The sequence below is a fragment of the Mycteria americana genome, chromosome Z (genome assembly GCF_035582795.1).
Source record: "Mycteria americana isolate JAX WOST 10 ecotype Jacksonville Zoo and Gardens chromosome Z, USCA_MyAme_1.0, whole genome shotgun sequence".
In the NCBI taxonomy this organism is placed as follows: Eukaryota; Metazoa; Chordata; class Aves; order Ciconiiformes; family Ciconiidae; genus Mycteria; species Mycteria americana.
In genome coordinates this window covers 20958325-20974979 of record NC_134396.1, presented here as the reverse complement: position 1 = coordinate 20974979, position 16655 = coordinate 20958325, and the positions used below count along the sequence as shown (strand labels likewise).

Genomic DNA, 16655 nt, shown 5'->3' with positions numbered 1-16655 from the left:
CACATAGGGAGGACGCAAAGCCAAAGCGAAAAGACCCGAGATGGAAGTGAAAGGAGACGAGAACCGCCACATGGGCGGCGGTGACAGACGGCCTCGCGGAAAAGGAAAAGGCCTGGGCGGTTTGGCCTCGACCAGGGCGGCCGGGCAGAGGAGAGCTCCACCTGAAAAGCCGCGCCGCGGAGGCCCTGCGGCGCAGCACGGCCCGAGACGGGCCGCGGGGAGAAAGCGGGAGAAGCGCGGGGGGGGGCTGAGCTGGGAGAAGGAAGATCGCGGGCACGGGGCGGAGGTTTGCGTTGCACGGGCAGGAAAGAAAACACAACGCTTAGGCGTTTTCTAGGAAGAAAAAAATTAAACAGACAATGCCGGGTCGGGGACGGAGGCAGGGAGCGCCGCCGGTGAGGCTGCAAACGGCGGAGGAGCGGCCAGGGCCCCGCAGGCCTCGCCTCACACCCCGCCTCGGCCGCCCTCATACACCGGCGCCGCGGCCCCACCCCTCTCCGAGGAGGCCCCGCCCGGCCCCGCCGCCGCGGAGGGGCGCCCCCTGCCGGCCCGGGCAGCGGCGCATGCGCGGTGCGGCGCGCTGTACCTTCCTTCCGGCCGCCATCTCGCTCCCCTCCGCGTGCTGCGCCCAGTCCCGCACCCCGCCCGCGGCCCTCGCCTTTCCCCCCCGCTCCGGCGCTGCCGCTCCCGCCCCGGGAAGGTACAAAAGAGGCGGCGGGGGGGCCTGGGAGGAGGCTGTTGCGCGGCCGAGGGCTGCGGATCGGTGGCGGTGGTTGGGGGAAGCGAGGGGGGTTACGGGCTGGGCCTGAGGGGAGCCTCGCCTCGCTTCAGCGGCGCTGCGCGGGAGCAGACCCCCTCCCGCCGCTATGGCGGGGCTGGGCTGCCCTCCCGCTGGGGAGGCGGTGTGTGGCGGTGTGGTGAGGGGCAGCCGCGGAGCCCCTTGCGCCCACCTGCCCTGCTGCCGGGCCCGCCGCCGGCTGCTGCCTGACCCGCCTTCCGTGGGCGCTGCTCTTGCTTCCGCAGATGAAAGAAACAATTATGAACCAAGAGAAGCTCGCCAAGCTGCAGGCCCAAGTGCGCATCGGTGGCAAGGTAGGAGCCGCGTCCCCACCCTGCCCTCGGGACTGCGTGTGCCTACACGCACACCAAACCTAGCACGAGGGGTCCTGACAACTGGGATGGGGAGCAGCCCTGAGTTGAGCTAAGTCAAGCTTGGCTTGACTGTCTTCAGGGGAAGCTGTGCTGCTGTAGGGATTTCTAGGGTCAGTTCAATGGAAGTAGTAGGTAGTCGATGAACCTCCAGCGTTTTCTGTTTGGGTTTGTTATAATACGTTACAGCAGACTTGCAGCCTGTGTTCTGGTGTGGGCTATTTTAGAAGGCATGTAGGATTTTAAGTGAGTGGGCCTTACAGCAAGTGAGCTCAGATATAGTTTTCATAACAGATTATAGAGGGCTATGTTCCAAACTCGTCACAAATCTTTAAGATGCCCATGGCTGTTCTTTTTGCCTTTTAGGACAAAGTTGGCAATTCTGTACTTGTCATACTTCTGGAATTGTAAAGGAACATGCTCAGAAGATCTTTTTATGTTATTACAACATCTGAATATATGTAGCTGTGTGATTACTTAAAATCTGAAAATAAAAGAGTGTGTTGAATATAGTTATATGCTATTAAACATTTTAATTACAGTGACAATTTTAAGGCAAGAATTTGTTAGTGACTTCTTTTTTTATACCTGAGGAAGTGTACACACAATATTTTAGAATACAAACTATTTAACAGAACTCTTGCTAACGGTTTCCAGGAGCTTTCATTCCTGTGTTGAATTTTTTTTGCTTTTAGCTGGAGATTCAGGCAGCCTTAAATCAGGGGTAATGTAGTAACTAACTGATTTGGTGATTTTGCATATTCTTTGTATAGGTTACTACTTAAGCAGAGAACTGCTGGATTATGTTGATGATTGTATGCATGTTACCAGTGTGTGTGTATTGACTATAGAGGCTCTTAATGTTTGTCCCATAAGAGCATAAATTCAGATTACAGCTCTTGCAGCTTTCTGGTCGATACAGGTCTTTTAGAGACATTAAGCAAAGCTTACAATATGCTGGTGATGCTGTCATTCAGTTTTAAAATTGGCTTGTGTAATACTTTGAATGCCTGAACTTGACTTTTAAAATTTGTTTTATAACTGGAAATTACTACTGGGATTCTTCATGGCATTGTCACCATGTAAGTTGAGATGGGTGTGGAGGAGGCAAAGGGGGAAGAGTCACTTCTTGTGAGACAGGATTGCACATTGCCTCTGCTGGAAGATTTTCATGATGTTGCAAGGCTGCAGATCTTGCAAATAAGCTAAATGTTATGTTTAGGTGGAGGGCTATTGTAGGACTTTGTTATGTGAAATTTGAGATTTTTGTGTAGAATATCGCGACAGCTAAATGTCATGGCTCTTCTTCCAAACCTTTTTAGAGCTGTGGCAGATGAGTCTGTAGTATTCCATTGGTGGCCTGCTGTACCCACTCCTCTTTAATATAGAGGTAGAGGGATGTGAACGGCATGTCTCAGCGTGATTAGGATAGAATTTGCCCAGTAAAAACCTGTAAACTTTAGAAGCTTAAATCTGTGGAGGTGAAAGCAGTGGCTGTTCATTTAAATTAAACTCAAATTGTCTGAAGTTTGATATCTACGTTTAATATGGGTAAAAAGGAGGTACAGGTTCCTACATAGCCTTTGAGTCAATTTTTTGAAATTTATTGCGAGGTCTTTTGTCCAGAGAGATTTAATGTATACCTTATGTAGCTCAGTTCCTGGGTAGTCAAGGTACTAAACCAAAGCCATTTCTATTATATTAGTAGTTTTCAAATTGCTGTGTGCACTAACCTGAGAGTAGCAGGGAATGATTATCAAGCTTTCTAGACAAATGACTAAACTTTTGAGCTGTAGTCTTCCAAGTGTTACTTTCATGTGAATTTGTCATTAACATTTGTCACTGTTTGTAACTGGATTATGTTAAATACGATTATGTGTTAGTGTCCAGCCAGTTTTGTAGCTTCTATCAGTTAAATCTAAAGGTATTGCAGCCATTTATACAGCTGGGCAGCAACACATTCTCGTGTTGCTAGCATGTGGCAGATGGGCAGCTGGAGTAGGATGACTTAGATTAGTAGTTACAGTGTGTCAAAAAGGAGCTTAGTTTCACCTGTTCCTGGACATTTTATGTTGGATTTTACTGAAGCCTTATGATTGTGCAAGGATGTATAGAATGACATTTTCTGCTTTTTTGTAGGTATATATATCTGCTAATATGGGACAGTTATTTCCCTGGAGAACTCTAGAGCTCTGTGTCTGTAGGGAACTTAACCTTTCCTTGTTTTGATTCCTAAACAGGTTGTCTGGAATAATTTGTAGAAGTAATTTTTAAAAACTTACTTATAAAATATTATGGGAAAATAAGTGTTCTTCAAATATGTATGTATAAGTCTATCAGATGGGAGATACCTATTTGGAATAAAAATTGAGTATTTTGAGTTTTCTTGTATTCATTTGTTAATGATGTGTTGATAACTTTATGACTTCTGACTATTGTAAAAATTTGGCTACAATTTAAGAAAGATGATGTAAGGAAAAATTCATAAGCTGCAGAAATTACCTAAAACCATGCTCATTTTTCAGTTTTATGCCTATGATAACAAATAAGAGTAAACTTGCAATTCTTCTTTTCTAAGAAGCTGCAGAATCCCGTTAAGAATTGTGGAGTAAATGTTCTCTGGTGCGTTGCTTCCTAAAACCTCACGCTTCTCACAGATAGGCAAAGCTTGTCTTATAGCAAGGGAAGGAGTGCTGCAGTGCAGTTGGAGGGGTGGGGTTGTGTGCATTGTAACACACAAGTAGAACTTTGTATGTTAAGTTGATTTGTAGATGGTTGCAGAGTAGTTATACGGCCCTAGGGATTGGAGTTTATGAAGAACTACTTAAGTATTAATTTGTAACTTTTTTTTTTGCAAAGGGTACTGCACGCAGAAAGAAGAAGGTTGTCCATAGAACAGCTACAGCAGATGACAAGAAACTTCAGTTTTCTTTGAAGAAACTGGGAGTCAACAATATTTCTGGAATTGAAGAGGTAATTGCTTCAAAGGAAAAAATACTTTTTCATATAGAAATATAAAATGTTATCAAAATAAATTTCCTGGTAAGTAACATCCTAAGCTTGTCTGTACATTATCAGTAGGTCTTTATTGAGCTTTAAGAACTTCAATTTCCTGTTAAATTGAAAAATCTTGCTAAACTGCTTCAAATACTGAATTTTTTTTCTTGTAGGTAAACATGTTTACCAACCAAGGAACAGTCATTCACTTCAATAACCCTAAAGTTCAGGCATCTCTGGCTGCTAACACTTTCACTATCACCGGCCATGCTGAGACAAAGCAGCTGACAGAAATGCTTCCTAGCATTTTAAATCAGCTAGGAGCTGACAGTCTGACCAGCCTGAGGAGATTGGCAGAAGCTCTACCCAAGCAACGTAAGTTGAAACTTGAATGCATTTCATGCTGGCAGCTGATGTGCGGCTTATTTGTATGGCAGCAGTGAAATTCAGTGCACTCTTGCTGTCTGCAAGCATATTATAAAATGCTTATAATGAAATGGAACTCTTGGGTCTTATTTATAGCTCAAATCCAATGATGAGTATAACCAAATAAAGCAGAGGCACCTGTCAGCATATCTTGCAGCTGGTCTAGGACTGGAAAGCTGTAGCCAAACTTGATTTCATGGTAGTTTACTTCTTGATGTGGCTGTCATGTTGTTACATACCTCTTTCATTAAAGCTAGGTACATGAGTTACTCTGGAAGAGCTAGGTTTTAAAAGAGGATAAACTTTCAGCATGTCTGTTTGGATACTTTGAATGGAAACACAAGTAATGGGGAGAGGAACTTGAGGGCAGACATCTTGCAACTGCTTTGCTGCCTCAGGTGTGGTGAAGGTATTTCTTGCATGCGCTTTTTGATAGCTAGGAGGGAATTACACAGTATTTGTAAGGAAGTATGTTACAATTTCTGTATGTGCAGAACAGTGTAGAGAACAAGACTGGCGTGAGCATTAAGCTAGATACACCAACTTTATATTCCATCCTTAAATTAGTAAAATAACATGAACGCTTGTTCTTCCTAAAACTGTGTGGGAAAAGTAGAGGAGGGACTTAAGTATGTGGTGTTTGGAAAAGGTGCTGCTGCTACAGGGTGAGAATTAGGAGTGAAAGGCAGCCTTGTTGACACTGGGAATGTTCTTTGTGTCCTGCATGCACAGTCTTCCTACTTTTCTGAAATATCTTGAGCCCATTCCTTCCAAGGTACGGAACATCCTAAATACAGTGTCCCGTTTCTGGTAGTTCTGAATTTGATTGTTACATTTTTTTTTTCTTCCTGTGCTTTGCTGCCAACAAGACAGCTTCTATTTCCATTCCTAAAGTTGATGATACTTCCCTCCTGTCAACTTCCCACTGAAAAAAATCCTGCTAGAAGTAGTCTTCAGGAGGTGGGGTAAACTCCTTCTTTCTCCATGGAGCTCAGGTCCTTCCGTCCTAATGTCACCTGTGTGGCTTCCTTGTGATAGTAGTGGCTTGAAAGAAAAAAAATTTGGAAGGATTTAAAATGATCCCCTAAGATCTCTTTTCTCATAACAAGGTGGGTATATTCTGGATAAGATAAATTGTGCCGTTTTAATATTAGGGAAGCTTGTTTAAACTGCTTCCTTTGTATGACCTAGTAGATGGCTATTCCTTTCCACTTTGGGTGGATGCCAGAGTGGTTGCACAAAACTTTCCATTCAGCATTGTCTGCTAGATTTGGAAGGCTGACATCCAAGAGTGAAGTGTCTGTGATGATTGCATTTGCAGGTGCTAAAGTAAACTTAGTCTGGTCTTGGGGATAAGAGAGAATGCAGACAATTTAGGAGGAAATAATATGGTTTGCTTTTAAAATGTTGTATTTAACACTAAGATGCACTTAAACTGTAACAGGTTTCTGCTGTTAAAAAACAAAAGGAGGGTTAGCAGTGACGTTGTCCCAAGTCCTTTCAGACCAAAGTTTATGCATTCATCTGTTTTGGTTCTCTGTAAATCAAGGTACAGGTCTAGTATGAAACCCTCTCTTTCCTCATGCTTTTCTTGAAAACTAAGAAGGATTAATTAGGATAAAACTGAGGTGATAGAGAGTATGAGACAGCTTACCCTTGGTAGTACAGCTAAGAATAGCAGTAAAAGTAGTGGCACGGGCATCCAGGGACCTGAGATACCTATTCTTAGCATTATACTGCTGCAGTTTCACAGATGCTCATTGGTCTGCTGCAGTGGACATGGTTAAGTCTCACTGGCTCTGGCAAATACAATGGGAATGGTTAAGAAATTACTGACTTGGCAGAGACGTGGACCAGAACGCATGGTTACCTCAACCACCTAAGTGTAAAATTGTGCATCCAGTTCCATATTCCTCTGATTTTGCCAGGGAACAAGAATATCTTTAAGCGCCTCTTGTCATGTGTGTCTGGCTGCAGCTTCACAATTACACCTGAGTTTTCACTGAAAGCCTAGGATCATAAGATCCTTTCTTTTCCTTAAAACTTGCTGATGTAAAATATGTAGACCTCGAGAAACAGAGTAGTCAATAAACCGAGCTGCTTTTAAGGGGAATTGGTAAAATCAGTTTCTGCACTTGTAGCTGAAAATGATTACCATGCAAGGCACTCAGTATACCTAGATACAAGATGGTGATCAGTAAACTGGTTTAGCATGCATCTTCTCATTTCCCTGCTGGGCTGTTTGAGCATTATCAGTAATAGAGGGAATGTGAACTTCCTCAGTCAGTCGAAGATTTTTATTCAGCACGGGAACTGGATAAAGTATTGCAGTTTAGCTCAGACCGATAATGTTTTCAAAAACCACAAAGCGAAATAGCTAATCAAGATGCCTATGGTGAGCTTGACTGATGCTTTTGAACTACTTCCTCTTGCAGCTGTGGATGGAAAAGCACCACTTGCTACTGGTGAAGATGATGATGATGAAGTTCCAGGTAAGAAGAAGCATACAGTGGAGCAAAAGGAAGTGAATTTTCCTGAGACATAACGTGTGTAGCGTAAGATTGGGCCAAGGATGACAAGAGTGTTGACTAGTCACTTGCTGTCACAGAATTTCTGTGGGCAGGTTATTTCATTGTTTTCAGACACCATGAGAGACTTAGATGGACTATTGGTTTAAGCCAACATTTTTGTCCTGTGTAGAACTAGTAGCTATGGCTAAGATAGTTATTTAATATTCAATAAGAAGGGTGGGAGGAAACTACCTTCTCAGTATCACTTTGTCCAGTTGTAGGTAGAGTGAAGTTAAATGCTCTTAGAATTGTGCTGTATAATGAACCATCTAAAACTTACTTGGTTACTTGGAGCAAGAAGAATGAACCATGAAGCTCTTAATAGTTAATTGGTCTGTATTTTATAAGCTGAAATTTTTTGAAGTTACGAACACTTGATAGGAAGTAGAACTTTGGGGGGAAAAAAAACCCAAACAAAAGAAAACGTTTGGCAAAGCAGTAGGTCAAACTTTAATTTCAGCATTCTTCTTTTTCTAGATCTTGTTGAAAACTTCGATGAAGCTTCAAAGAATGAGGCAAACTGAACTAAGTGTCACTTTCTGAATAAAGTTAAAACTTGAAAAAGCTACATGGAGCTGCTATTTTATATTGTGACTGCTTTGATTTTATTTTTATTTCCTGATGAGATCTCAAGATCTGAGATACTTGGAAACTCCTTGAACCTGCAGCTCTTTAATTACTGCTTGTACACAATATTATTTTTGTGGCCTGATTGAACAAACCTGTGCTTTGAATTAAGTTGGATTGCTAACGAATCTCTGCCTAGACACAATTTTTGAGTAACTTGTATACAAGCAAAAAACCCTATCTTTAATGAACTTTGGCATACAATAAAAATATAAAATAAACTTTATGGTGTGGCTTCTTGTCAGAAAAGCAGGGGAAAAAAATTAGCCATAAGTATTAAACAATCATAAAAGGTCTTGCTTTTCTGCAGAGCATCTTCCTTTTGCTGTGTTAGAAAACTGGCTTCTAAGAAAATATCTGTGCATAATGGAGCATTTTAGACTTAATCGGTGAATTCCCAGTGTTTGTGGGTCAGAGCTACATACGCTGTAAGTCACTTTGTAATCTGAAGTTAAGAAATAGATCTGTATTCTAGAAGGAAGTATTGGTGGTTTAATATAACATAAAACGTGCAGGTTGGGAGAGAACTTTGCTTGGCCTTGAAGAGCAGTGGGAAGCTGCTGGCATCTTGGGGGAGTTAGATACTACTGTTAAATTTTTATGTTCAGGGAATGTTTAATAGATATTTCCAGGGTGTAACTATTTAATGAGTCAAATAATACTTGCCCAGTATTTTAGTTTTACTTATCTGAAAATGTCAATTGTGTGTGGGAATGAAGTATAGGAAGGGGAAAAAGCTTTAATAGAATTGATAATGGCTTTTAATTAAGTCTGTATTTAGCATCTTCAGATCTATTAACTAATAATTATATCTGGATGTTTCAGGAATGTGTTCTTTCTAGTACTTTTGTGTGTTCCAGAGAAGAGAGAACTTGGTTTTTGGGCATGAGGAAGACTTTTTAAATTCCAGTTTGACTTTTGCATAGCTGGAGCTTCCGGGAGTGAGGGCTAAACTTCATGTTTGGGAGTCTTTGGTGTTAATGATAGGTCAGATCACTTCCATAATAGAAGCTAAGCTAGGATAGAAGAGCACTCAGCTACCAGCCTTCTAAGGTTATCTCTAGAGGAAATACTCCTGAAGTGGAAATTCATCCCGACTTGTGCGGGATAAAATTCAGGGTAAAACTTTGCTATAGCCATGACATAAAGTTCTCCTTGTGTCTGGGAAAAGGTGAGGCTGTGTCTGACTTGCCAAGCATGTTTGTCATGGTGTAAGTCATTGCTGTTGGGAAACAGTGGAGGAACTTGTTCAAGCTGTGCAACTTCTGTGGTTTGAGGTAAGACAGCACTGTTGTGAGCATAGCTGAAGTCAGGTGCAAGAACTTAACAGTAACAATTTCAGTTTACTTGTCTCAGTTTGCAAGTACTTTATCAGTAAATTACACTTTTAGCATTGAATTAATTCAAATTAAAAAGTCCTTTCATTTGTGGCAATAAGGTAGAGAAACTAAACTATGCAAATTTGAGTTTGGAAATGAGGATGGTGACTTTAAGCTAATTGCTCTGTAAAAGGTGAAAACCCAATTCTACAGAGTTGTTTGCCACACTTCATGTGACCTGTCAAGTCAATAAATGTGTGCTGATTTCTTTGAGAAACCAGTAAATGTGTTGCCCATTCTGTGATTCAAGTATGTAGGTCCCCAGAAATACTTCCTTTAAGGCACTGTAGCCCTTGCTTATGAAATGTTTCCTACTGGTTTCTGTCTCATGAAGTGGCTTAGCTTGCTTAGATGATCTAGGCAGCGTTAGCCTTTTCCCCACCAGCAGACTTAACCTGGTGCTTAAAAAATAAGATCCTTGCTAAAACAATATCTTTGAAATGCAAAATAATGCTAATCTGGCCGTGTGACATATCTGTGGAAGTCTGCATGCTAGGTATGCTCCCAGTCAGGAAATACTAGCACATCTCTGCATCCCCAAACTGTGACTGGGGATCAACATAGGATCAAAATGTGTTCTTGATTATAGCAGATTCTCAATGGAAGTAGTTCTCACGTTGGAAGTTCATAGTAGTCTTCATGTCTAATGCTTAAATGCTCAGTCCTGGATGCAACGCTGTGATTATTTTCTCTTAGCAGGGAGTTTGGTTATGGTCTTCCTAGTCTGTCATTAACTGCTAGAAACTGAAAATAGTTGTGTTGATGTTTCTCATTAGCTTGAACTTCTATGTAACCATACTGTAATTATGCTATTACAGATTCACATCTGTAGTATTGCTCAAGGAAAATGGCTTCATATCTCCATTCCAAATATCTTGGACAATGGAGAAACGAAAACAGATGCCTGCATTTCTGTTGAAACAAAGGTTTGCTTGAGCTTTTTATTTTTAAAAAGTTAAGGGAATGTTCTGGTTCTGTCACATCAAGCTTTGTAACAGTTTGACTCCAATGCAGTAGAGGGTACTAGTGAGATTTTTTTTCCTCATTTTTGCAACAGAATTTTAGAAATACCTGCATAATAGTTAATCTCATGCTTTAAGGGCTTTGTTGTGGTTTAAAATTAGTAATTTAAAAAAAAACAATTAAAATCCTTTTGGAAGATGGCGAAACTATATATTTTATTAAGGTAGTGTGTGTGCATATATAAAAATAAAAAGCTCCCTATTATGGTTTTAAAATAACATGGCTTTTAAAGCTCTAGAAGGTGTCTTGAGTTATTACAGATTGGATTTTGTTGTTTTTTGGAAGTGTTGTGAGGTTGACATTGTATCTTTTAGGAAATGTTTCCAGTGGGAATTTCTCATAATTGGTAGTGCATATTTAACATAGGTGACCAAGGAATATCACTTGAGTTGGCTTAAAATATTCACAGCTCAGTACCTCGAATACCAAATCAATAATTGTGTATCTTACTATGTTGGTTTGCTGGGGGTGTGGGGGAATTTCATGTAGTTCCCACTTACTTCTGTGAAATTTTGTGCTTTTGTGCCACACTTTGTGTTTTGTGTGTGGAAAATCATATAGACATTGACCTTCCCTAAAGTGGTTTCCTGTATCTCTGCTGAAAACTTAAATGTCACATTATGGTACAGATAGAGTAACAAAGGACATTTGAAATGAAGAAAATTGCTTGTATTTGTTGTCAGACGCAGTGGAAGAATTGGAAGAAAAACAAGATGTGATCAGAACAGTGGCCAGGAAAAAAGCTGGTGTGTGTGAATGTTACAGGTGGTGGGAGGTGAGTGGGGGAAGTTAGTATTTTTCAAGGGAGGTGGGGGGAGTGATTGAGAAGCCAGAACACAGAAGCTGGTTGATCATCCTGTTTGTGAGAATGGATTCGAACAAGTTAGGAAACCAGAGAGTTAATATTCTGCACAGATAGGAAAGCCTACAGGGAAGTCTGTGTTGATGACTAAGTTACAGCCTGAAGTGACTGGCAAGATGGTGATATATGTAAAGAACAGATAGTTTAAAAACTAGGTATTTTAAAGTATTAACAAGTACTCAGCATGTCTTGGGCTTACATAGATATATGCAATGTGGCTTCTGATTTTTCTAAGCTATTCTTTGTTCCTTTTCAGATCTATAGTTTCAGCTGCATCCAGCAATTTGTGAGAGCTGCTGAAGATGTTTTCCATTGGATGTGGTAGTTGAAAGGTCCTGACCTGTAACAAGAGATTGGACTCTGGGGGGAGGTCTTTTTTATGGAACAGGAGCTGACAGTGCAGCTGAGCCAGGCTTACTTAGCTAAGGTGAACAGTGTAGCACGAGGAAGTATCATGATTAGTTTGACTGTGAGTCAAACTCATAACTTTAAAGATGGATAAAAAGTGGATGCATCTAGAAGCTGTGAGAACCAGGAGTGTAACTATTCCTGTGTATTGTAATCAACTTTAAGCTGTGGTTTCTTGGTAGCATAAGCTATTCTCAATCTCATCACGGAAGTCTGTCATTGCTCTGTTAATATTCTGCCTTCACTTCATGCATGGATTGTCATTAGAGAATAATGTTACTGCATAGAAGGAAGGCAGCTTATATAATACTGTTACTGTAGTGTCTTGCTATAATCTGTGTTTTTTTGTGAGAAATAGATTTAACAGATGCAACTTGTGTATTGCCTTTACATTGCAGTGAAGGTATCCTGGCAATGAAAAAGCCATTCTAACAACGTTTGTGTAGTGCAGGGATTAATAATACTTTTACAGATGAGTTACAGCCCAACCTTTTGCATTACTAATGAATCTGAACAAATCATAGGTTAATTAGTGTTGTAATGGTATAAGCACTAACCTTTTTTTTTTTATAGTGTATGTCTATTATTTCTTATGTAGGTGGAAGGCAGAATTCTAGGACATCTTACTGCTATTCAGATCCTGGTCTTGTTGAAGGTCAGTTTGATCGTGCAACACAGTGCTTTTGCTTTTGATACCAAATAACCAACATTTGCAACACTTTCTCACACAGTCAGGGATTTGATGTGCTATGCAGGATACTGGCAGATAATGGTGGAAGTATCTGCTGACCTTGAAATCCCCATTCTACGTTTCTGTTAAGTATGAGTAGTGGGTTTTGGGTTGTTTTTTTGCGGTACTGGAAAAACGTAGATGTGGGTTGTGCCCTACTCTGCCAGTTTTTAGAAGACACCTGAAGTTGAGTTGAACAGGTCTGTCTTACTTTGGTTGGAGACTTCTACAGTTGTTTATGGAGCTGCAACTGAGTTAATAGTATCTAGTGGGCTTGTGCTGGAATCTCAAAAAGTTTCAGCCACGTACACCTGAGCAGTGTCCTGCTTCACAGCCAACATACAACTTGTGGCAAATGTTTGCACCTGCTTATTATCGCTGTGTTTAAAATGTTGCAGTAAGATTAAGCAAGATTTGGAGGTGTCGGAAGTATCTGTTGAAACAGGAGAAACTCTGGGTTTAAGCCACAGCTCCAGGACCTGTGGCTAGTCCTGCTATGCTTTCCTGTTATTTCCAGCAACCACATCAGGCAATCGCAGAGTTAACTGAGTATGGCTTGGGGGTCAGATCTCTCAGCAGTAGCATTTTGTGGGCTGCTGTTTTTCAATGAGTTCCTAATAACTATGCATAAGTAAGACTGCCACCTTTAAGGACCCAGCTGAGATCCAGGAGGACTTCTTGCACTCTTAACTTGTGACTGTGCAGGACAAAGATCATGCAAAAATGGTTGTGTGGGCCAAAATCTATGTTAAATCTGTGACATTAGTGTTTGACATTGACATCTGTGGTGTTACACAGCTGTTGAGTGTAACTGGCAGTCACAGTAGAATGGTGTTGGTAATGCATGTGGTGATTAAGATCTTCCTTGTCTCTTCAGTATTGTTGCCTCTCCAGGACTAGCAGGAGTTAAAAGTGCTAATGCCTCATTAGAGCCACTTACATGAGCAACATGGCTGTGATATGTAGTGAGCAGACTTGAGTGGGTAGGAACCATTCTTACAATATTTATTATGATCAACTACGTTTTAAGGACTTCTGCATTTGTGCTGATTTCTAACATTGTTTGGCTTCACCTATACAGGTCAGTCATCTCACATTTTGTGTTATAGTTGGGGGATTCATCTGCTCCCACCATGCATGAGTCTTATGTAAACATGTGGTGATAGACAGCTACTGCCTCAAGGTTCCTGATCCTGTAAAGGTAATGTGGACATGAGCGTTTGTAGGATTCATTCCTAAACTAAAAATGAGATGAAGTGAAAAAATTGAACAGTTGTGGCAGCAGAGTGGCAGGCTCATTTATTTGAGGTGTCTGTTACAAGTTTTTGTCCCTGGGACAGTTGGCATCCAAAGCAGCAGGGAGGAGTTAATGTGAAAATTCATTTATTTCCCTTCTGGCTGCTTTGCACCACCTAGTGTTAGGAATCAGGAGATGGTGCAGTTCTTTCTGGTTTAGGGAAGTTCCTAAACAACATGAAACTAGCATAGCCAGCTCATGCAGCCGGGGTTTGCCTTTAGCATATGTTGGGGGCAGCATTTGGGTAAACAATCCCCGTGTACATCTGCAGCATTTCATGCTCCAGTAATTCCTCCCCGGGGGTGATGATCTTTAAGATTTTTATGGTGTGTTTTTTTTACTGTTTGTAGAAGCTGGAGTAGCCTACAGGTCTCAGGATTCACCCAGTCATCTTCTTCCACCAGCATAGAGAATTCAGACTTGCTTAGATGTGACCTCATGCACGTATACACTGGTGTCTAGGCTGACCTCTGTCAGGAACTGTAGAGTAGATGGATTGTCATTCTGCTTTAGTGTGTCAGCCCTCTCACATTTGTAGAATAGACTCTCTACTCCCATTATATTTGTTCCTCATATTTTAGCATTGTCCTATTTTAATTATTTGTATCTTGAAAATTAAGCGCTATTATTTGTTTCAAAACCTGGAATTGTTTTTACTTTTGCTTTTTCAATTATGTCCCACCTCTGTAGCTCTCTGGTTTCATCAGGAAATACAGTATATTTGACAGACAAACTATGTCGGCAGGCTGTAAGTTAAATTCCAAGGGGGACTTGAGCCTTCAAGGATGCACCAGTATATTTTGTGAGAGGCTGTGGATCTTCTTGAAACCTTCACATTTTATGTGAGCAGGAAAGCATAACGCTTCTAAACAAAAGCCTTTTTGGAGACAATGGAAATGTTGTTATGCCTCTGGTCTTACCCTGTACTCATGACAGACATCATACCACAGATGCAGAATAGCTAGGCATGCTGTTTTTCTGATGCATTTTCAGAAGCAACTCCTTTTTTGAGTCCTTTAGGTTATAACATTTAAGATAATCTAGGTGTAGCCTAATGGCTACAAATATAGGTGCAGGGATTTATAGGGTTTAGCCAGAGCCCATTTTTCAACTGTGCAAGAAGCCTGGCTAAGTGGTGGCACATGAAGTTTGCCTGCAGATTTGACATCTAGTGTCCTCTAGCTGACAATAATATAGAAAGGTTGAGTCAAGCCATTGGATGGTATGACGGGTCCTCGTGAAATACTTGCAAGCGATATATACTAGAATTTGTGTCAACATGATAACTGTCCTGTAAGATGTATTTTCTATTTATGAAATAGAAATGCTGATACACTAGAAAAACTTGTGGGCTTTGAAAAGCATGTCGTGGCTGTATTTGCCATGTTTTGATTTCAGTGCTAAAAACGGAGCACGTGCAGTTGGTTTACCTAATGAATCAAAACAATATTCCCCACAATGCAGATTAGGATTTTTGTCAGAGTATTATTCAGAGATTACTTAGGTTTCTCCTTGCAGGAGAAGGATGAGCTGGACAGCACAGCCCCACAGCTGTAAATCCACCTTGTTGCCGTGACGGGTTTACATCTCCGTTTCTGTTGGGCTTTGCAACCTTCCCCACTGATTTCTCCGTGCACGGTTGGCTTCATCACTGCTCATCTGCCGAAGATTGACTGACATGCTTTACAGTCCTGTATGCCTGGAGAGTTGCTAGCTTAATTTGGTGACAAATCAACCTCAACAGAAAGATCTATTCAGACGTCATTCCTAGGACTAACCCCTAACAATATCTTTGATCTTTCAAGTTCCAAGTGACTGGATTCCTAATTCACCCAGTTATACATTCATTGCCAGACAGAGCAGTGTACTTCCTGAAAGCCGTATGTGCTGCACAGCAGGACGTGCATGCAAGCGGAACTGCTATAACAATACTAATGATGATCGTTCTAGTGATGGGCTGTGTCTGCACTCTGGTGATTTATACTGTTTTTGTAAAGGAAAAAAAGTCTAGTCCACAATGTTCAGCAAAAACTCTGCTGGAATGCCCCTAACAATCAGCTTCCTAATGAAGAATGCAGAACAGATTTTAGTCTATCATCCCAGTAAATACAGTCTCTCTCTTTTTTCCTATCACTTATCCTTTGCAGTTTCATGAGAATATGGAGTTGCATCTGATTCATGCTCGGGATTACTTAGAGCTGTGAATGTGAACTGCTTAGGTGGAACAAGTTATGTAGAATTAGGATAAACTTTCACGGTTGCTCTACTTTTGACACTTTTTGTTCCAAGTACTGTTATAACGAGTTGTGGAAAATAAAGTAGTAGTTCTGGCCTTAGTTTACAGCTGTCTCTTCAGGCTGGAGTTAAGTAGCATGATCAGGGCTTAAAGAAGTGAGCTTCAAGGTTGCTTAAAGGTTACTGGAAGAATGTAGGACCAAGGCACAGTAAAACAGCTTTGGAAATCCAAAATTGGTGCATGCCTTAAGTAGAAGTTGTCTATGTTGTTTCTCAGCCAAGTAAGAAAAAGGTTCAGTGGCTGATTTCCATCTCCTCGGAGTTGAGTAATAGTATTTCTTTTTGCAGGAATACCATTGGGATACCAACTGCTGAATTCTCTGAAAGAGTGCCATGGGAGAAACCTTGCATCATGGTCCTGGGACAGAGTTTGCCTCTGGTGCCACGGTGGGGAGCTGTGATCACCTCGCATGGATCTTGGAAAAGGTGGAGAGCAGAGGCCCTGTCTCTGATCCCTTGGCTCCCTGCTGTGGGCACCAGCTCCCTGTGTAGCATGAGGACGTGTAGGATACTGATTTTTTTTTTTTTTTTTTTTAATACCAAGGAAAAACTGACAGGAGGCTGAAGGGAGATGAGGCTCTGCTCTGGGAAGGTCTGGCAGGAGGTTGCTGCTTTCTGTAACTGTCTCAGAAATACAAGTGGGGAATTCAAAGTAGAAGACAGATGAACAAAGAAGGTAACAGAGTGGAACTAGTAACAGCCTCAGGGAAAACCAGAACAGACAGGGAAGGGTGTTACAAAGTGCTCATCAAATTTACATGCAAATAGTAATGCTAGCATTGTATGTGATTAACTCCTCACTTGACTGAATCCTGTCTGGATGAAAACATATAGATTTAAAGTTATGTTTCTGTCACCTGACACTGAGGGGACAGACAGGTTCTTTTAGGGA

At 41.3% G+C, this 16655-nt stretch overlaps 1 protein-coding gene and 1 long non-coding RNA gene across 2 annotated transcripts; both read left to right on the top strand.

Annotated features, from left to right (window-relative positions):
* Positions 1–566: 566 nt before the first annotated feature.
* Positions 567–7995, top strand: BTF3 (basic transcription factor 3). Its single transcript, XM_075527234.1, has 6 exons — positions 567–700; positions 1024–1092; positions 4009–4122; positions 4320–4521; positions 7008–7064; positions 7620–7995. Exons 2-6 carry the CDS (start codon positions 1024–1026, stop codon positions 7664–7666), a joined length of 489 nt encoding a protein of 162 aa, XP_075383349.1. The 5' UTR covers positions 567–700; the 3' UTR covers positions 7667–7995.
* A 3302-nt stretch (positions 7996–11297) lies between these two features.
* On the top strand, positions 11298–16655 carry LOC142421764 (uncharacterized). Its single transcript, XR_012778973.1, has 3 exons — positions 11298–11460; positions 12040–12096; positions 13253–16655. It is a non-coding gene; the product is annotated as an uncharacterized LOC142421764 (long non-coding RNA).

Coding starts and splice junctions, on each gene's coding strand:
- BTF3 (XM_075527234.1), top strand. CDS start 1,024: ATGAAAGAAACAATTATGAACCAAGAGAAGCTCGCCAAGCTGCAGGCC. Junction 4,522..7,007: donor AGAAGCTCTACCCAAGCAAC/GTAAGTTGAAAC, acceptor TTCCTCTTGCAG/CTGTGGATGGAAAAGCACCA. Junction 7,065..7,619: donor TGATGATGATGAAGTTCCAG/GTAAGAAGAAGC, acceptor TTCTTTTTCTAG/ATCTTGTTGAAAACTTCGAT.